Source organism: Pempheris klunzingeri, chromosome 21, assembly GCF_042242105.1.
Source record: "Pempheris klunzingeri isolate RE-2024b chromosome 21, fPemKlu1.hap1, whole genome shotgun sequence".
NCBI classification, from domain to species: Eukaryota; Metazoa; Chordata; class Actinopteri; order Acropomatiformes; family Pempheridae; genus Pempheris; species Pempheris klunzingeri.
Window position 1 is genome coordinate 20,288,915 of NC_092032.1, and position 21,404 is coordinate 20,310,318.

Sequence of the window (21,404 nt, forward strand, 5' to 3'; positions counted from 1 at the left end):
CTTGTGTGACTTTTTAATGACTTCTGTTGTCTAATTACATGTTTTTATTGTGTTTATATTGATGTTTTTAATGCTCTAAAAGACGTCTCTCTCCTATGTGACAGTAAAATCTCCTCCTGGACAACTGGAAGTCTTTGAATCTCACATTTCTTAGTGTTTTCAGGTGAAGCCGACAGACTTTACTGTCTTCTTTTGGTCTCTGAACAGGAAATGCTTGCATAAGCAGCTCTCTCTGATTACCCTGATCATGTTGGATTATCACTCTCCATGTAAGCACAGTCTGATTTTTCAAACGAGCTTTCCCTCCTGTCTGAAGACCTGAAGGTGTGGAGGACAGACCCCGGCTCCATCTTCGACTTTGACCCTCTGGAGGACGACGTCCAGTCCAAGAGCCTCCGCAGGATGTCTGGTAGCTCACCTGACTACCTGCTTTCTGCTAAAATACCCAGCCGGCCACTCGCTGCTGGAGGGAAACAAGAGTGTGTGCATGAAACAGATCTCAGCCCACTTGTTTTACAGCAGAGAGGAAGGTCCACGGGGATCTCTGTTTGTCCACACACTCTTCCTTCTCTTCTTTTCTGTATAGAATTCATGCACCAGTTAATGAACACATTCACACGCTGTCTAAAGCCGTGTGCTCTGATCTGTCTGGTGATATTCTACATTTTTCTGATCTAAATGTCTAAATCGAGTTTGTTTGCTCAAAACGACGTTCTCCAGCTGAAAGGATGAAGCTGGAAGTTTGTGAGGTGTTCAGCTGTGGTTTCATGTAATGTGTTGACAGTAAGAAAATGTAGAATATCACCAGGCTGTAAGTGGATAGTGATGTTTGTTCTTATTGGATAAAGATTCCTCACGCTGGCTTTTCTTCTTCTCTCCTTATCTTCTGTCTGTGTTGTGTATGACTGGACTGTTTCTGCCCCCTGGTGGCGGCCGCCTGTCAGAGCGGGCCGACCGCAGACTGAGCAGCCAGCTCTCCCAGCAGTCTCTCACCCACAGCCAGGCTCAGTCTGTCAGCTCGCTGACCTCCGACCTCTGGGACCGCAGCAGCGCCGACACTCCTGGTATCCGCTGTCACGTGTGCTTATCTGAAGTGTCTCTAATCCACGAGTAAAACTAACTAACTCACCGTCTCCTTACAGGTTGTGTCGGCTAACGGTCTGAATCACATAACGTTCACAGTGTGGCCACGGCAAACGAGGCTCCTCAGGTGTCAAACCCCCTCACAGGTGCAGGAAAGACTCTTCAAACTGACTTATTCTCCGTGTGTTTCCCCTCCTGCGCCCAGCTCCAGTCCTCCCGGGAGCGTATCATCAGGGCGGCCAGATGCAGCAGCAGCAGTATCACGGCTACATGCACCAGACCAGCATGTCCTCCGTCAGATCGGTCACCTCCCCGCCGCACGCAGGCGCCATGGTACGTCTCTGCTTTCAAATCTCATTACCAGTTTCACTTTAGGAGGGGTTATTTAGGATTCAGGTGATCCGTGAAGAAAAGCTCCCACCTCCTGCCTTGAAGCCAGTCAATCAGGACTCTAAACAACCTTGGTCATCTGGTCATTAACGATGACGATGAAGATTTTTAGCGTCTATCAAGTGACCTTGCAGGTGTTTTTATTTCATCATACTGTGACCCTGCGACATATCTAATTAGAATAATAACTGAGCGCTCACATAAGCCCTAAACATGAACATGAATGCTGTTTCACCGCATCGTTCACACAGCTCTCCCTCACATTTTGATTGGCCAGTGTTTTAAAACTCGCCGGAGTAGACAAATGAAAAAGTGTGCACGAAACAGAGCTGCTGATTCATTCTGAAAAACACAAAGCGCCGCTGGCTCCAGATCTGCTGACGGTGGGAAGCAGGCCGGTCGGCCAAGTTTAACATCTGCACGCTGGCCCAGACAGAAAAGTTGGCACAAACTCACCGCGTACACACGAGGCCACCTGGTGATCAGGTCTGGCTCCAGTTCATCCCAAAGGTGTTTGATGGGGTCCTGCCTCTGCACAGACCAACCAAGGTCAAACTGGGAAAACTGTTTCTTAAAGGATAACTTGGGCCCTATTTTTTACATGTTTTGGGTTTGAAATGAGCAGCTGCACCTGATCACAGTAGGTCCACTAAAAGAGCTTGTTTGATCCACTGACAGGCTCAGAGTGTTATTCTAAGTGTGTGACAGCATCATGGAAAGGATCCCTACAGAGAGAGACCTGGAAGATCCTTTTGGTTTAACCACAAACAGCACACACACCAGACTACACTCACTAAAACAGGGATTTTAACTTGCTACTGCTGCCTTGATTGGTTAGTTTGTATATGTTATTCTGTGTTATGGAAACATTTGGTTGAATCCAAACTAACCCTTAAAAACACCAAAGTCACACAACAAACAAACAAACAAACTAACTGATCATGGCTGCAGTAGAGCAGCAACTCCTGGTCTCTGCAATTTAAAATCTCTGTTTTAGTGAATGTAGTCTGGTGTGTGTGCTGTTTGTGGTTAAACCAAAAGGATCTTCCAGGTCTCTCTCTGTAGGGATCCTTTCCATGATGCTGTCACACACTTAGAATAACACTCTGAGCCTGTCAGTGGATCAAACAAGCACTTGTACCATTATGTAATATATAATAATATGTCATGCTGCAGCATTAAGGTTAGTTGTAACCCTCTGACTGTCCCTGTCTGCAGCGTGTCTACCGGGCGCTGTACGACTATGCGGCTCAGGACCACGACGAGGTCTCGTTCAGGGACGGCGACGTCATCATCAACGCTCAGCCCATCGACGAGGGCTGGATGTACGGCACCGTGCAGCGGACCGGCAAGTCTGGCATGCTGCCGGCAAATTACGTGGAGTGCTGCAACTAGAGGAGGGATGGCGAGAGAGGAGACGGACGGCGGTCAGGGGTAAAATGTAAAGAATAAAGTCCACCCTCGCTGCTGTTGTACCAGCAGTCGGTGATGTCCTCTGTATTCCAGGGATCGCTCATGTTCTTGCTGGCTCTATTTCTATTCCATTACAGACAAATTGATGTCACGTGCAGATGTTTTCAGCTGTTCTAGTCGGTTTTGAAGGCAGAAAACCAGCATGCGACAAACATACACAGATAATAAAACAGTGGGTGTGTTTACGTGCACATCAGTAGCCCAGTTTTGACCTTATTGGGGATGTAAACTTTACATAGATCATGAGAACCCTGGTTATCTGTCCCCCTGTATACAGGATTCAACAGGATCCAGGTTTCTGATCATCTTTGTGCAGTTCAAGCTTGATTCCTCACACGAGTCCTGTGCCAACAGAAACCTGGATCAGGTGTTTACGCTGAAATATCCTGGTTTCTACTCCAGGCAGCACATGCAGGTTTCTCAAAACCAGGACATGAGGTTTACATGTGTAAAGCACAACTGCGATTGTAACCAGGAGACTCGTGAGCATGCAAGAGTGCAGGAAACGGACCAGAATGCAATGCAGCAACAGGTCAGGGTGTGGTAAGAGAGGCGGCTACAGACACACACACAGACGTGCATTTAGTTTTTCTATATATTTCTGCACATTTGCCCGTTTTTGATCAAAAATAGACTCCGGCCTCTCCTCTGGGTGTTGTTGAAAGGCATTTTGGGAAATGTAGGCAATCACAAACTGAAGTAGAAGCAGTCTGAGGGGAAAAACAAGCACATCAGAACTGCTGGAATACACAGAGCATCACGGACTGATGGGATATCTGAGGATGGAGATAAGAGAAAGAGAGAGAGACGAGAGGCAAAGGTGTAAATCCAGCATGCTGTCGATGAGTTAGGTCAAATTTTACAAGTAGAGGAGGGAAGAAGGTAGGAAGGATGCATGAAGGAAGAAGGTGTGAGGGATTAGAAACACCTGTAATCATTTTTAACGACTTGCAGCAAATTATACTCGGATGTTTTCAGCAGTTAAAAGCAGAAAATGAATAAGATTAGTAATAAAGCTTAAAAAACAATTGGGCCGGGAAGTTAAAAGACGGAGCGCGGTGACTTTTCTGACTGTGAAAAAAATCCCATGGAAGGAAGAAGCTTAGAAATGAAATGTATGTATTTGTGAGGAGTTTTTAAAGGTTGAAGCGCTCAGTGGGAACCAGCAGGCCGCAGACAGGAAGTCAGGAAGTCGGTACTAAGGGACGGACGAAGGTGGCCTGAAAGCGGCTCAAAGGATTGTGGGTCAGAGCAGCCGAAAAAGGATGCTGGATCCCACAAAAGGAACCAGATGTAGTGGGATACACTGGTGTTTTTGGCAGACTGCGTTTGACAAATGCATATTGGAGCTTACTAAATCTTCTTCTGGCATAATAAAGAGTTTTTTTTTTCACAATAAGACAAATCTGGAATAACGGCAGACTTTAAATAAAAGATGGTGGGTCAGTGTAGAAGAGCACAGGAAGGAAAGACGCTTAGGTCTGATCTCTGTCTTCAAGAGATGAGGGAGGACGGAGGGAGGGAGGGAGGGAGGGAGGAGTGGAGAAGCTCAAGAAGTCGACAGGAACAAATTAATAGATCTGTCGAGTTGTATTCGTTTATTTATCCTGGGTTTTAATTCATGTTCAGGTGAGTGTAGTTTAGTTTCTGACTCTGATAGAATCCACAGAAAGACGGACAGATGTGGGAAGATACTTTACTAACACACTGTGTCTTTCTGTTTCTCCCATCAGCTGATTTCTTTTATTATTTTTAACTATAAATACAAGTTTTCACGTCGTGTGCTGTCCTGATCATTTAACCTCCACACACAGTGACAGTTGAGACTGTGTGCGTACGTCAGGCTTTGACATTTCTGTTTGTTGCAGACTATTTTGATACACGGGCTCCTGTCTATGTTTTGGAAAGATATATTTTACTCTTTTACCTGTTTGTGTCCGGTAAGTCGTGTTTCTGGGGTTTATTGTCTTGCTGTGTGGATTGCATCCCGGTCATGTATTGAATAAAAACTTCACTCAGCCATGAGTTGTTATTGTAGCTGGCAAGCATCTTGTATTTTGTATGTTTGATTTCATAAATACTAAATGCAATAGAATATAATTTACTGAATATTCATACGTTAACTGTGTTGATTTGAAAAGAGGCACTTTGTGTCTTCTTATAAATCTTTTTAAGTTCTTGCATTGAGGAATGTTTTGCTTCTGTTGTCACCATTGTAAAGTTTTGGTTTAGCCTGTTTGTCATCACATTATCATACATTCATTCACATATTATTTGAAATTATACATCATTCAATCTAAGTTACTTTTTTGTTGTTGTTTTTTTTTTTGCCATATAATAATTGCAGTGTGTTTCATGGTGTAGAAATAAAAACAAATAATTTGTCAACAGAAGTGTGGTGGTTCTTATTTAGACTCTCACATATAGATTACATATTAAATTACAAATTAACATTAGTACCAATAAAGTACCAATAAATCAATGAATCTAAATAATGATTCGCATATGTGGCTGCCCAGTAGGTGTGGTTCAGACTTTTATATGTTTAGAAACATACTATAATAACTGATATTTGTGTTGCTGCACCAATAAGATTTTGACATTAATTGATTGAAGTCCTTTATTTTGAAATTTCGTGCAGGAAGTGCGCCTTTATCACATAATACTATAATTGATCCGTTGTAGAGTAAAAGGAGACACTTAAATTATATATTATGGGTAAGATTTCATTTGAGCAGCAGTCGTTAAATATAATTTTTTTTTTTTTTTTTGCTTCTTCTGTCCGGGCTACATTTCCGGTGTTATGTCAAAATATGTTCCCCTAACGTTTCGTGTTTCCTCTTAATTTAACCTGAACCAAACTTCAGCCCCGCCAGTTTAGAATATTTAATCTCAACCAAATGATAAAACCCAGCTAGTTATCTCCATGACAGGTAGTTTTACTCTAATTTAACCCGCTGGTGATGCTTAAACTGGGACGACACCACTATTTTAAGGGAGACTGAATTTACCATAACACCTACTGTGCGATATCATTTGCGCATGCGCCGGAGTAGTTGTAACGGAAGCGGTACGGCTCGTCTGTCTGACCGACACTGAATGAGAACGCACTGATTTCGGCTCCGAAATGATGAAATTTCTACCCAAACTGCTGCTGCTCGTCCTGTTGGCCTTCCCGGCGACCCTGCTGATCAAAGGTGCGTCTGTGATGCGGCTGCGGGATCAAAGAACTCGACGTTTAATTAGCTGGCAAGCTTTAAACATGCTAAGTGTTAGCTAGCTCGGCTAACTGACGTAGCTGCTGTGAGAAAAGGGGAAGGCCGTGCTCCTCTTGACATGTGCTAGCTGAGAGTGAAAAAATAGATCCCCCTTCACCTTTTCGGGCTTTTCCTGAAGCTTTATCCTGCAGCGTGTCTTTATCTGAATGTTAGATGGTCAACATTTGATCCACAGTCTGCTGCATGCGCTCAGTTTATCCGCCTGCTTAGACTGACGTGTCCTTACTGTTAGCCGGGAAGCTAGGTGGCTATGCTAACATGCTAACTGTCACTCTGCAGCTTCCTGGACACATGGAAAAGCTAAACTCCTGTCCAATGAAGTGTAAGCTCTCAAGTAACTACATACAGTATCCCCAGTAATCCATACTTAGCCCCTAAAACGTGCATTAAATTGGATCTTTAATGCACCACGTTAGGCTAACAGAGCTAACAGCTAACTGGCTGATAGTTTAAATGGTCACTAACTTAAAGAGAGTCAATTAATTTCAACAGCCAGGCATTTTAACTTGAATTAAACCTGTTCACTACTATGTGTAAATGTTGGTTGTAGGTCTGCAGTTGTTGATAAACCAGTGATCTGATGAGCTGTAACGTTGACTGTGATGGTGCCCTGAGGCTGCTCTGAGTAATCTTGGGCTCTCTTATTAAAAGGTTTAGATTTATCAGCAGGTTTAAAGTAGCAGCCAGAGGAGTTGGATGGCATTGCTGCAAATGTCTGAACAAGCATTCTCCAAACATGCATGAGTTTGTTTTGGGGGGGGGGGGGGGGGGGGGGGCAAAATATGGATAAAACTGTGCACAAGGCTTCTGTGATTTAATTGATGTAACAACAGTAGTGGGCAGTTTCTGGTTTATTAGGTACCCTGAGCTAAAAACAGTCCACCACCACCTTTATGACGTTCAGAGCCATTGAACCAGATATGTGGTCAGTCTGGAGCTGGTAGATTTGCTGCTGTTGAATGTTGCTTTTTACCAAGAGATGCTCCTAATATTTAGCCTGCCTTCATCAATATAAATGGATAAGATAACGAATGCCTTCCATCGTTGATGAAAGCAGACAGGTTTTAGCTGGATGTCCCTGATAAAGTGGCACCTGAAAGTATGGCTGGATTTGAGGGCAGAAACTCTCATCATTTCATAGAATTTGCAGCTCTCCACCCACGAAACCTAAAGTCCAAGATCAACAAACATCTGTGCTCTTCTTCCTCCTCCTTCCTCATAAGGGGTCTGAGAGGCTGCAGTCACGATCTGTTTCTTTCTTTCTGCGAGCGAACGCTTCGATCAAATCTCCCCAAAGGTTAAAACTCCCAGCAGCACGTTTTTGATGATGTTCCTCGTTTCCCCCCCACAGGGCCGGAGGTGAGTGCCCAGGATCTGACTGAGGATGAGGAGGCTGAGACTGTGGATGAAGATGTTGTGGACGATGTGACGGCAGAGGACGAGGACGACGAGGCGGAAGTGGAAGATGACGAAAATGCAGAACTGGTCAGTGATTAAATCAGTAAATAATCAATGCAGCACTGTGCTGTGACTCTCCCCCGTTATTGATTAGACTGACTGACTGTTGAAGAGCTTTAAAAGAGGGCTAATGCCGATATTCTATAAACAGATCAGTCGATTATTAAAGCAGTCGTTACCCCTCGTTCACACGTGCCGACGCTTTTGCTTCTCCTGAGCCTGAAGCTTGTGGCTCAGCGCAGGTTATTTGCTCATTCCCCCTATTGTATTTGAAGTAGATTTACGTTACTGAGTGCCGTTAAAGAGTGTGGGGCAGTAAGGACATACCTGATGGACATGTATGTCCCTAAGATGACTGAATTGATCTTGTATGTGTGCGTGTTTGTGTCTAGACAGAAGAAAAAGAGGACGAAGAGGAAGAAGCGTTGGTTGGAGAGGTGAAAGCTTCCCCCAACGCTGACACCACCATCCTGTTCGTCAAAGGAGAAGGTAAATCTGCCCTCGGGGGCAGTTCACACCTGGATAAAGAGCAAACTCTATTTTAGACGTGTGCTGTGATGATCCATGTTCTTGTTTCTCTCCAGACTTCCCTGCCAACAACATCGTCAAGTTCCTGCTCGGCTTCACCAACAAGGGATCTGAGAACTTCATCGTGGAGTCTCTGGACGCCTCGTTCCGTTACCCACAGGTACAGAAGCACACGCGGTGCCAGGGCTGCCGCAATGACGCTACCGGCTAGCCAACAGCCTCAACAGCGATATTAAAGGGTTCTTCTGCTTGACGTGTGCGCTGACGCTCGGCTACAGTGGGTTAGCGTTGCAGCAGGACGTCAGGTGGACGTGAATCATGAAACACGTATGTGAGAGCTGCCAACAGGAGCCTCAGTAACGGTGACAGCCCTCAGAGTGCAACTGTCCTCCATGTTATTACAATCACAGCTCATGTTTGTGGAGAAAAGCCACCTTAACTCACAGTGCTGGGACTCTTTCCCTTCTCAGGGCCGAGCGCTACAGCTAACCGTCTGTTCTGTGTGTCCCCGTCAGGATTATCAGTTCTACATCCAGAACTTCACGGCTCTCCAGCTCGGCATCGTGGTTCCTTCCCTCAGACAGGCCACCTTCGAGTACTCCTTCATCCCCGCAGAGCCGATGGGAGGGCGGCCGTTCGGGCTCGTCATCAATCTCAACTACAAGGACACCAGTGTAAGGACGAGCGATAAGGAGGGCGAGGTTCATCTGGGATTACAGGAGGGAGATGAACCGGACCTTCGTTTTTCTAGTGTTATCATCACTTTCAGCACTTCTCTTCTGGCGTCTCACCTCTGACCTTTGCTGTCTGCTCTTTCTGCTCTCTGTCTCTGAACTTCCTCTCCTTTGTTTCCTCCTCCTCCTTCTCTTTGCTGTCTGTAGGGAAACGTTTTCCAGGACGCCGTGTTCAACCAGACGGTCACCATCACCGAGCGGGAGGACGGACTAGATGGAGAGACGTAAGTGTTCTGCTCATTTATTTGTGTGCTAGACTGTTTTTTCTTCCTCCGTCCCTTCTTTGACTCCTCCTCCTCCTCCTCCTCCCAGGATCTTCATGTACGTCTTCCTGTCGGGCCTGGGGCTGCTGGTCATCGTAGGTCTTCACCAGCTGCTGGAGTCCAGGAAGGTGTGTTGAATCTGTTCAGAACAGTGAGCCAGTTTAACACCCATTCAGTCTCCTTCTTTTTGACATCTAAACCTAAATCTATCTAAACTGTGGGAAACCGTTGTGCACTTTTATCTAGATCTATTTTATAGACTGATCAGTTTCATCATTGATGCACCTCTAACTAAAACGCCGACTAGTTAAAGCCCTAAAAATTAACTAACTAAGCTGTAAGAAAATCTGTTCTGCCGCGGTCGTCCAACAAAGTCGCTCGATGGAGAAAAAACAAATATCAGGCGTCTGTTAAGCTTCTGTCTCCTCTCAGACGGTGAGAGGAGACAGAAGCTACAACAAAGATGGTGGAGAAGGCTGATTAACTAATGGGAGGGTTACAGGAAGAGAAGGAACACTGTGTGTAGTAACATCAGTCAGTCTGGTGTTAAAGAAGTGCCTTGTTATGCAAAGTAAGTCCAATAGTTAATAATCATTGAGGCATTATTCTAAAAGCCCACATGTGATGTTAGTGTGTGTGTATATAGATATAAAGTAGTTAATGCATCGTGCTGTAGTGCTTCTATATAAGATAACAAACGTTATATAACATGTTTTAGTTTGTCATGTTTATAATTTAACTCGGCAAAAACACTTTCAGATCCAGCCAACTGTCACACAGTCACGTACACAGCGAATACGATGAAACGGCGAGATTTCCTGAGTACCGTGAAAGCATCGTGTCGGTGCAGCGGCAACACTGGGTTGACTTAGCTGCTCTCACACTCTGTCTCTGTGTGTGTGTGTGTGTGTGTGTGTGTGTGTGTGTGTGTGTAGAGGAGGCGTCCAGCTCCGAAGGTGGAGATGGGAACCTCGAGCCACAACGACGTCGACCTGAGCTGGATCCCTCAGGAGACACTCAACCAGATCAGTACGTATGAGCGCGCCGCCGTCACACCTCCGTGCTGCGTTTTCTTCACTTCACCGTTCAAATCAACGCTCGGAGACTTTAAAAATGTCCAGTGATGTCAAAAATACCCAAAGTGTCCTTTTTAAATCTTGGCTGAATATTACAGCACCTTTTCCGTCACTGCTGTTCTTCTCTTTATTAGCAAGAATCTGAAATGTCAAGTATGGAACTGAATATCTGCTCAGATAATTTTATCTCTGTTGACTGACTCAGATCAGGAACTCTCGACTAACTTCAGACTGACTGACTCAACAGTGTTTAATGTCGAAGTGATGCGTTGAGACATTTGACGTGTTTCTGTGCCGTTAAAACATGTTTCAGGGAGGAAATAAGTATTAGGTGTGAAATGGAGCCTCGTTAGTGCAGCACATGGTCCTAACTAGCAGCAAACACACAAACAAGATGAGCATCATCATATCATCTGTCATAAAGGACATGCAGCTGAGGATACAGTTAACAAAACCAGGAAGTCTTGTCTCATAAATTAAAGGACCCTAAGGCTCCTCGTCGTCATGAATTTATTCTTTATTCAGTGTCTTAGTTTCCTTCTTTCCTCGGTTTCTTATAAAGTCCATTTAAACATTAAAAACAAAAGCAGCTATTTGCACTTTGCATGTTGGAAAGAGCACATTTTGTGTTTTTAATGTTCCTGTATTTTCTGTTTGTACTTATTATTTCAACCCAAACCATCATCTTCCTGAACAAACTAATAAAAGAACAGATAAATAAATGACTGGTCGCACATGAACCCTGATCTAAAGCTAAAAACTGGAGCTTTCGCCCGGCGCGCTGCTGTTTCCTTCCTCTGAGAAGCAGCTGGTGTGTTTGTCTGCTGCTTCACCTGTTTTCTGTTTGACCTTTAACCTCCACTGAGCACGGGGATCACTCACTCTTCTCTCTTTCTCTCTCCGCCTTCCTCGCTGTCATGTTTTCCTGCATCTTCAGTGCAGAGTCGCAGAGGTGAGGCCTGCTTCACGTCCTCTGTGTGTGTGTGTGTGTGTGTGTGTGTGTGTGGACCAAAACCTGAACACACTGCTGATGTTTCCTGTTTATTCTCAGACGAATGAGTGTGAAATGTTCCTACACTGAAACATGAGCAGCATCTCTGAATCCCACTGAAGTTATTACATGAAGTTTGGGCTGAGATGGATCATTGCTGTGGGTGTGGAGACCTGAAAGCTGCTCCCTTTTGAGGAAAAGCAATCGGAGCATCTCCACCTAAAATGTTTTAAAGCAGTTGGAACATCTGCTTTGAAGCCACACGAGTGATTTTGCTTCTTCAGCCTGATTTTCCTCCCACAGTGTCTGTTGTCTTTGCTCTGGTGAGCTAACCGCTAACATGCTAGCTCGTCTCTTCTCTGGAGCTCAGCTGTTTCACTCCCTCACATTTTATTAAATATGACAGCCTGGCCAGGACTTGACTTTTGAGGCCATTTCTGATATTTGGGAGTGTTAAAAATCCAATATATCAGTGTTTGGTGTTATTTATGAACAGAAATAGTCTAGTTTTTGTGTTTTTACATCCTAAAGATGGCCTTGTTTGTGCTTTCTGGAGGATAAAGACACTGTTTGTGTTTCTTTGCTGAGCTGCAGTGGAGGAATAGTAACACAGCAGCTGTGAAAGAGAAGAATCCACTTGATTTCTCTAACTTGGACGACTGAGGTCTCAAAATGGCTAAAGAGGCAAAATCCTCAGTGGTGGCTTTGTGCTAAAAAGGTCTCTGGAAGAAGGAGCTCCTCAGTGGGACCGGACTCCTTGTTCACTTCACTCACATGTGCTCCTTCTGCTCCTTCTCCAGACAAAGCTTCTCCCAGAAGATCTCCTCGCAAAAGGAGCCAGAAGCGCTCGGCCGGCTCAGACGAGTGACGGGCGCCTGACACCACGGCGACCGAACTTTACCCACCTGTCAACGGAAGAAGAAGAAGAGGAGGAGGAAGAGAGGAGGAGGAGCTGTGAGCGCACTCTGCCTTCTCTACTGAGGAACTTTAACCAGTGCCAAGCACAGCGATGGCTGGCTCTCTACTTTCAGCTTAAAAACTGTTGAACACAAACACACACACACACACACACACACACACACACACAGGGAGAAAGGATCGTCCTCTAACGGGCATGTTGGGTTTAAAAAGGACATTTTTCTACAAAGGCTGTCGGTTTTCTTTTCCATTGTGTTTGTTTGTTTGTTAAAGCCTCAGTAAGATAACTGCTGATCATTGTGAGACAGTTTGATTGTGTTGTTGTTTATTACCCCCCCCCCACACACACACACACACACACACACTCTGGTGTAACAACTAGTGCAGTAATCAGTTCACAAAATTAACCAGCAACACTTTTTTTAAATTTTTTTTATAGTCGACTCGTCAATAAATCCTCTGACGTCCAGGTTTCCTGCTCTAATTCATCTGCTCTGGTGGTAAACCGAATGTTTTGGCTGTTGGACAGTTGTTCAGACAACATAAGCGGTCTGAAGAGGAACCGGATCGTGTTGTCGGTCCTCAGTTGCAGCTTCTGCTCTGGAGCCGCCGTGACGGTAACTAATGCAGCGGTTTCCAGTTTAGTTTCCAGTTTGTAGATTCTGTCTCCACCTTTTGGATTTGTAGAGTGTGTGTAGAGTGAGCTGGTGCTGCCTTCAGGGGCACACGCTGACCTTTTTGTTTTGCTTGTTTTTGCATCTGAACGTCACATTTGGGGTCTTATCATTTTAGTCGGCCGTGTTTAAGATCCACCGGCTGTGACGTTTTGCTGGTTGTTCTCCGTCGCTGAAGATTGTTCAGTTGAAGCTCTTGTGGTTTTGGACCGTTGGACGGACGGCTCAGGCTGTTTGAAGCTGTGGGGATTCCTCCTTTTTCTAAATGATCAAAACTATTTGCAGGTTAATTGATGATGAAAATAATTAGTGGTGGAGATCACAGTAGCAGGTCGACACCTGCAGGCGTCCTGATCACATGATAAGTGAGGAGAGGAGAGTAGAGCGAGACCTGAGTCCGTGCTGATGAAGGTTTTGATCCGTCGATTGTCCGTTTACAGGCTCGGTTATCGCGAACAAACCCGACGCTTTTGGTTTCAGAGCAGCGAGAAGCCGCCAATCTCCAAACCCTCGATTCACGTCTGTTTTCTACTGTTTGTAAATGAGTTTACGTCCGGCTTCTCTCCTCACGCAGCTTGTTTGCAGAAAAACATTTGTTTCCAAATAAGGAAGTAGTTTTTTTGTTTTTCTTTCTTTGGATTGTGAACATATTGAACTGGCTGAAGCACTGGTGTAAATACTGCCTGATGGATGATGATGATGATGATGATGAGAGCAAAATTACTGAGCTAATTTATTTGAGTGACAGATGTGGGCTTTAACAGGGGTTTGTGCACTGTGTTTTTTTTTATTTCACCACTAGGGGGCGACACTGACTCACGGCAGAGTGGAGTCACTTTGTGGTTCTGTGGGTTTGGACCGAACTGTTGCTGCATGTTGGACGAGGAAACACGTTTGTCCAAACATTAACAGGCAGCGGAGTCCAGAGACCTGAGCTCATGTTTAGACGAGGCTGATACTTTTTATTTGCTTTTAAATGTGCAGGAAATAAAACTTTGATGATTTGCTGTAGTTCTGGAGTTTTGTTTTTTTGTTCTATTGGTCTCAAACTGCTTAATGATGCTCAAACCATTGTGCACTACTCATATCGAATTTAAATAATAAATCATTCTGCAATAACGTAGAAAAGTCAAAGGGCGAAGGTGGCGCTCCTGTCCTCAAGGCTGGCACACCTGTCCACACGGCTGGAGCCCCTGTCCACACGGCTGGAGCCCCTGTCCTCACGGCTGGCGCACCTGTCCTCACGGCTGGAGCCCCTGTCCACACGGCTGGCGCACCTGTCCTCACGGCTGGCGCACCTGTCCTCACGGCTGGAGCCCCTGTCCACACGGCTGGAGCCCCTGTCCACACGGCTGGAGCCCCTGTCCACACGGCTGGCGCACCTGTCCACACGGCTGGCACTCCCATCCACACGGGTGGCGCACCCGTCCACACGGCTGGCGTACCCATCCACACGGCTGGCGTACCCATCCACACGGCTGGCGCACCCGTCCACACGGCTGGCGCTCCCGTCCTCACGGCTGGCGCTCCCGTCCACGCGGCTGGACATTGCAGTTGTTTATAAGATAGTCTGATATGGAAAAAGTCACAGTTTTAGAATCAGAATCAACGTTATTGGCCAAGTTTGAACAAGTAAACAGTGAATTTGACTCTGGTGAAACTTGACTATCGATGTACAGTGAAGAAAAATAGAAATTAAGGAATATAAGCTCAAGCTGCATCACTGGACCAAACCTGGAGGTCACCTTGAGAAGCAGCGGGGAGAGGAGAGCACTCCCGTCTCAGCAGGCGCTGCCAGTGTGGAAGTCAGTGTGACGTGAGAGAGTGAAACCCTCCAGCGAAGGAGAGTTTCTGAAGGGCTGCATGCTGCAGGTTGCTGATATCTTGTGTCCAGTGTTTTCCTCTTTCAGCAAACACTGGCTGTGTTCTGGAGAGTGAAGCTTTGTTAGATTATTTGAAAAAAAAACAAAAAAAACTAGAAGTTGAAAACAATAGTTTGGAAAATGTTAATAAACTTCAGTTTACATGACAAACTGTATATTGAACTTGAATATTGTGTGTCACTGTGTCTATATGTTATATTTATTTACTTATCTTTATTTTCTACTGTTTTCCTTATTTCTTTGTTTCTATTACTGCCTGTCTTGCCCCTGTTGCTGCTGTAACATGTACATTTCTCCCTTAAAAACACACAGACATAAAGTCACCTGACTTCTTGTTTGAAAATATCTCCAAAATGTTTGCTGTTGCACTCGTTCACTGAACCATAAACATGTACTGTGGACATCCTGTCAGATCCTGCAGGCACTCATTTAAAACTTCAACACAACACCACGTCTACCTGGCAGCAATAACACACACTCATTCAGTTCAGACTGATTCAAGACAAAACAACACACACACACACACACACACACACACACACACACAGACATGAAGTCACCTGACTTCTTGTAAGTAGAGAAGGGGGAGGAACCCTGAAAGTGAAAGTGTTCAGTTAGTTCAGACTCCATTTTGAGCCGACGGAGCAGAAGGAGGAGAAGTGAAGGCTGAGGCAGGGTGAGTGTTATTTTGTGTTATTGAACAGATGAACAGAGAGCAGGTGGAGCTCTGGCTGCTTTTATTACACTGTAAACTGTGTGTGTGTGTGTGTGTGTGTGTGTGAGAGAGAGAGATTAGAGCTACTTCCTGCTCTCTCAGTCTCGGTGTGGCTCTTGAACAAGCTTGTTTCTTTCCTGTTCTCACAGTCAGTGTTCCTGCTTTACCTCTCAGACTGACTCCTGTCCTGAAGATGAGTGTGTGTGTGGAGGAAGAGGAGGACAGAGCAGAGTCTGCAGTGTCCAGCTGTCTGTCTCTGAAGAGTGACCGGTCCAAAGATTTCCCTCCATACTTCAGTAATGAACCTGGACCCTCAGACACAAAGTAAGAGAGCTGCTACACACTCATCCAGTATTTGCTGCTCATGTTTGGTCATTTTCCATCAGTGGGCTTCAGGATCAAAGAAAGGTTTATCATCCCATCTCCTCTGACCTCACTGAGTCTACGTTAGAGTCTGTATCATATAGATCTAGTGATGGACTAATACATATGATGATAAACGGACTGAAAACAAGGCAAATGCTTGTGTGCTAACATGCAGCCCACATCCTAGTAAGACTCTCTAGTTTGAACACTGCAGCTAAACTTTTTTTATCAGCCGATGGCTTTTAGAAAACCTGATTTCAGAGGGTGCTGCCGTCCCTCAGCCTCCCTTCTGTCTGTGTCCATGCTGTGCCAGAGCTTCCTGTAAGGTTTTATTATCAGAGAATTTATCAAGGATTCATGTGGTGTGAATCAAAACATGCTGGTGTTTGCAGAGTTCAGTCCAACAGGCAGAGAGCAGAGTCTGCAGTGTCCAGCTGTCTGTCTCTGAAGAGTGACCGGTCCAAAGATTTCCCTCCATACTTCAGTAATGAACCTGGACCCTCAGACACAAAGTAAGAGACTTTGTTTTTTACTGTAAACTGACAGACTGACAGAATTGATGCGTTGATGGTGAAGACAAAATGCTAAAAGATGTCTGTTTAAGATGCAGAACTATTAGTGCAGAAACTGTTTCAAGCTGAGATGAATCTGGTTTTATTTCTTTGGAAAAACACCTGAGAACCTCGATTTCAGAAGTTTGACTCCAAGAAAATATTCCCACATTGTCGCTCAGCGTTAGTGTCCCTGTGAAGATTTAGAACTATTCAAAATCAATGTTACTGTGAAATAGAGTTTGTAATGATAAACGACAGGCAGATCACTGAGAGGAAAAGAAAATTCATTTTCCATTTTCATTCCAGGCTGAATGCTGAGTTCAAACTGTAAAGTAACACTTTGACTGTTGTCCTCGGCCGTCTGAGATTCTACGCAGTACTGACCAAATGCTTTTTATCCAACAACAGTCAGCAAATGATTTTAGTTAAAGAAATGTGTCCACAGAAAGAGGAAGAGGAGCTGTGCTGTGTGTCAGGACGTCCTGAAGGATCCAGTCGGTAGCAGCTGTGGACACTGGTTCTGCAGACAGTGCATCACCTCATACTGGGACCAGTGTGCTTCATCAGGAGGCTCTTCCTGTCCCCAGTGTGCAGACAGATGCAGAGCAACACCTGGACTGCAGACAGTCAGTCAGAGCAGCTGTGAACAAAGTAAGACTGTCCATCTGTCACTGGTCTGGACTCACTAACATCTGTTGTGTCATACAGCCATGGGTGTGGCTGAAGATTAGATTACATGTGAACAAATCCATCCTGATTCATTGTAAAGACACAGACCACCCAAAAATGAAAATAGTGATTAGTTTCTGAGTTTGTTGAGCAGTAGCTTGGTCCCCCCTCATATCCTCCTCAGACCTGGAGGAAAAAAAGGTTTTGAATATAATTTACATCATTTAAGCAGTTGGGATGTAAAACATATCAAAAGACTTTTTCTCAAAGATGATATTTTTAGTGAAATATTCCTTGTAGTGAACGTTGTCAGTCTTTTCCACAAAGAGAACATTACAAGCAGCAATCTATCAATGATAAAACAATACACTTTAACAGTAATCACATTTAAAATTATGAATTTTGGAAACAAACAAAACTAAATGTAAAAGCTGCTCTACTGCCCGGCTCTCTCCATCCTCATCAAATATAACAACATCCTGATGGAGAACAGAAATACTTCTTTATAAATGTCATCACTTAAACAACTCACTGCCTTAAAACAGGTTATTTTCCTGTTCCTGCCCTTTTGAAACAACAGAACCCCATGTGTGTATAATCACTAGAAAGCCAAGGAGGTCCTCTTTACAGTGTAGTAGAACTCAGATAGACTACATTAATGATGCCTGACTCAGACAGAAGTGAACTGCCAGATCTGAAGATAGTACGGAAGTAGCACCCCAATCATCAGAGCACAGTGGATGGGCTGGGGGGGTCTGGTTTTATCCTGTTCTGGAAATAGTACGAGCGTGACCCATTGGCAGCACAATATGCAAGTACAAGGGACTTGAATCGGCCAACGGTCGCCAGTCCAGGCTGCAGAGGAGCTGTGTTGTGTGGGAGAACTTGGAAAGGTTGAAACCAGCCGGCTGCTGCATTCTGGATGAGCTTCAGAGGTCAGATGGATCGTGCAGGCTGAGCAGCCAGGAGCGAGTTGGAGTAATCCAGGCACAATGGTCCTGAACCAGAAGCTGCACCAGCTCCTGGGTGAAGAAAGGGCTCCGGGCTAAAACACTATGGTGGAGGACAAACAAAAGACATGTACAGAGGCAGTGACTGACCGTAACTACATGACTGAGCTTCAGTCATAAGATGAATCTGAGAGGTGAATGGCTGGTGATGGCAGAGGACAAAGTAGTTAGAGTGGATGCTGTGAGCAGGCTGGAGCTGCACAAGCGTTGGATGCAAGCAGGAGGGCAGAAAGGCAGCTGAAGGGTTATCCTGAGGCACAAGGGAACACAGTAACAGGCCAGGAACAGGTGAGCACAGGTGTTCAGCAGGGAGAGTGAGCAAAGGAGCTACACAATACACAAACCCAGACAAGGAAGAGACACTGGAAACAAGGGAAACACTCCAAAAGTGGACTTTATTCATTTTCTTATATTCATCATTTTTATGGGTCATGAAAACAACCAGCACATCGTCAAACTGTCTTTGCTTTGTTTCAATCTTTCTCTCTTTTTTAGTGAATGGTGGTCTGCAGGAGGTTCTAGATGAACATAAGATCAGCCTGAGGAGGAGATGTGAACGTGTGACTGAAGGAAGTGATGAAGCAGGAAGTGATGAAGCAGGAAGTGGAACCCTCCTCAACAGGATCTACACTGAGCTCTTCATCACAGAGGGGCAGAGCGAAGAGGTTAATACCCAACATGAGGTGAGGCAGCTGGAGACGACTTCCAAGAAGAAGACCCTCCATGACGCTCCAATCAAGTGCCAGGACATCTTTAAAGCCTTACCTCACCAACAGACACCCATTAGAGTCGCTCTGACGAATGGCGTCGCCGGCGTCGGAAAAACCTTCTCAGTGCAGAAGTTCACTCTGGACTGGGCGGAGGGTTTGGAAAACCAAGATGTCAGTCTGGTGGTTCTGCTTTCGTTCAGGGAGCTGAACCTGATCAGAGACGAGCAGCTCAGTCTTCTCAGGCTGCTCCATGTTTTCCATCCAACGTTACAGAAGGTCACCGCAGAGAAGCTCGCCGTCTGTAAACTGTTGTTCATCTTTGACGGCCTGGATGAAAGCAGACTGTCACTGGATTTCAACAACAAGGAGGTCGTTTCTGACGTCACCCAGAAGTCGTCAGTCAACGTGCTGCTGACAAACCTCATCAAGGGGAATCTGCTTCCAGCGGCTCTTGTCTGGATCACTTCCCGACCTGCAGCAGCCAATCAGATCCCTCCTGCATGTGTTGACAGGGTAACAGAGGTACGAGGCTTCACTGACGCCCAGAAGGAGGAGTACTTCAGGAGGAGAGTCAGTGATGAAGAGCTGTCCAGCAGGATCATCTCACACGTCAAGGCCTCCAGGAGCCTCCACATCATGTGTCTGATCCCAGTCTTCTGCTGGATCACTGCCACAGTTCTGGAGCACATGTTGACTACAGACCAGAGAGGAGAGCTGCCCAAGACCCTGACTGACCTGTACTCACACTTCCTGCTGGTTCAGACAAAGAGGAAGAAGCAGAAGTACGAGGGGGGACATGAGACGAGTCCACAGGAGCTGATGGAGGCTGACGGGGACGTTCTCCTGAAGCTGGGGAGGCTGGCGTTTGAACAGCTGCAGAAAGGAAACATCATGTTCTACCAGGAAGACCTGGAGCAGGTCGGTCTGGACGCCACAGAGGCCTCGGTGTACTCAGGAGTTTGTACCGAGATCTTCAAAAGAGAGAGTGTGATCTTCCAGAAAACGGTCTACTGCTTCGTTCACCTGAGCGTTCAGGAGTTTCTGGCTGCAGTCTACATGTTCCACTGTTACACCAACAGGAACACAGAGGTGCTGAAGGACTTCCTGGGAGGTAGGGATCACTCATCCCTGGATGTCTTCTTGAAGAGAGCCATGATGAAATCCTTTGAAAGTGAAAATGGTCACCTGGACCTGTTTGTCCGCTTCCTTCATGGCCTCTCTGTGGAGTCCAACCAGAGACTCTTAGGAGGCCTGCTGGGTCGGACAGACAACAGTCCAGAAGTCATTCAGAGAGCCATCGACAACCTGAAGAGGAGAAAGATGGACAAAGTCTCTCCAGACAGAAGCATCAACATCTTCCACTGTCTGACGGAGATGAACGACCACTCAGTCCATCAGGAGATCCAAGAGTTCCTGAAGTCAGAGAACAGATCAGAGAAGAAGCTCTCAGAGATCCACTGCTCAGCTCTGGCCTACATGCTGCAGATGTCAGAGGAGGTTCTGGAGGAGTTGGACCTGGAGAAGTACAACACATCAGAGGAGGGACGACGGAGGCTGATTCCAGCTGTGAGGAACTGCAGAAAAGTTCGGTAAGTTCTTAAAATAGTGTTCTGTTTGTTCTTGAGTTGTTTCAAATACTTTGACAACAACAGAAAATATTGACTCTTCAGTTGGTTTTGTTTTCTAGCTGTCAAATAAATGATCACAGCCTTCTGCTTATTTCTGATAATTGTAATATTGTTGCTGTTCTTCTATCTACCTTCCTTTGGGTGATGGAGGCCTCATACAGCCCTGGTAAAACAAATGCTGCACTGCAGAGGTGTGATGTCAAAGCAAAGCTCCAATCAGGAAATGTTAAACTATTTCATCATCACATGCATGATATCAATATCAGGTGTCCTCTTTTATAATATGATGCTTTGTAATTTCTGTTTCATGACAGGCTGTCTGGCTGTCCTCTCTCAGAGAGTCACTATGAAATCGTGGCCTCAGCTCTGAAGTCCAGCCCCTCCCATCTGAGAGAGCTGGAGCTGAGTCTCTATCAGCTGAAAGAGTCTGGAGTGAAGCAGCTGTCTGCTGGACTAGAGAGTCCAAACTGTGGACTGGAGACTCTGCGGTCAGTTCATGAATTTATCATAGTAGTTCATCACTTTAAACACCTGAAGAAGTTTCTTCAGAAATGATCTCTTTGTTCCAAATGGCTGAACATTTGTGAGAAAAAGGTGATAAATGGAGTGTTTGACAGGACGGTTGTGCAGCTTCCACAGAGTCACTGTTTGGTCCTTCAGTCAGTGAAGATGTAAGAGGAGCTCATTTCCATACACCGGTATCTCAGTCCTGCCTCTGTCAGTGAAGGCCTGAGCCAAATATCTTCCACTGGATGTGAGGGATTTTAAATGTTCTTTAACAACAACATCACCTCAGGTAGAGCAGCCATTGTCTTAGATGCTGACAGCAACATGAGTCGTCGTAGCAGAAACAGGTCGATGTTCACCACTACACCTGATCAACAATTATATAGACTGTTGAATGACAGTCAGTCTACCAGGTGCTGTCCTGACCCAGTCCCTGCTACATCTTTAAGGACTGCTTTGAGTGCAAGCTTCACCCTGTCAGACTCATCATTAACAT

General features: G+C 45.4%; 3 protein-coding genes across 8 annotated transcripts in view; all 3 read left to right on the forward strand.

Moving 5' to 3' along the window:
• Positions 1–2,957, forward strand: part of nebl (nebulette) — an 84,935-nt gene extending 81,978 nt beyond the window's left edge. The window contains exons 6-7 of the mRNA XM_070852994.1: positions 1,289–1,416; positions 2,692–2,957. Of these exons, the coding sequence (XP_070709095.1) occupies positions 1,289–1,416; positions 2,692–2,868 (305 nt within the window). The 3' untranslated portion in view covers positions 2,869–2,957. The remainder of the gene's footprint in view (positions 1–1,288; positions 1,417–2,691) is intronic.
• Positions 2,958–5,996: 3,039 nt separating this feature from the next.
• On the forward strand, positions 5,997–13,877 carry ssr1 (signal sequence receptor, alpha). Its single transcript, XM_070852993.1, has 9 exons — positions 5,997–6,143; positions 7,576–7,709; positions 8,075–8,171; positions 8,267–8,370; positions 8,726–8,884; positions 9,092–9,168; positions 9,257–9,335; positions 10,143–10,236; positions 12,075–13,877. The coding sequence occupies exons 1-9, from the start codon at positions 6,074–6,076 to the stop codon at positions 12,140–12,142; spliced, it is 882 nt and encodes a 293-aa protein (XP_070709094.1). The 5' UTR covers positions 5,997–6,073; the 3' UTR covers positions 12,143–13,877.
• Positions 13,878–15,306: 1,429 nt separating this feature from the next.
• LOC139221065 (NLR family CARD domain-containing protein 3-like) overlaps positions 15,307–21,404 on the forward strand; it is a 191,847-nt gene continuing 185,749 nt past the window's right edge. For 3 of the 6 annotated variants that reach the window (XM_070852969.1, XM_070852970.1, XM_070852972.1), the window contains exons 1-6: positions 15,307–15,425; positions 15,614–15,788; positions 16,223–16,342; positions 16,830–17,035; positions 18,559–20,362; positions 20,716–20,889. In XM_070852969.1, the coding sequence (XP_070709070.1) occupies positions 15,658–15,788; positions 16,223–16,342; positions 16,830–17,035; positions 18,559–20,362; positions 20,716–20,889 (2,435 nt within the window). In that variant the 5' untranslated portion in view covers positions 15,307–15,425; positions 15,614–15,657. The remainder of the gene's footprint in view (positions 15,426–15,613; positions 15,789–16,222; positions 16,343–16,829; positions 17,036–18,558; positions 20,363–20,715; positions 20,890–21,404) is intronic. The other 3 variants (XM_070852971.1, XM_070852973.1, XM_070852974.1) reach the window with 2 other exon arrangements.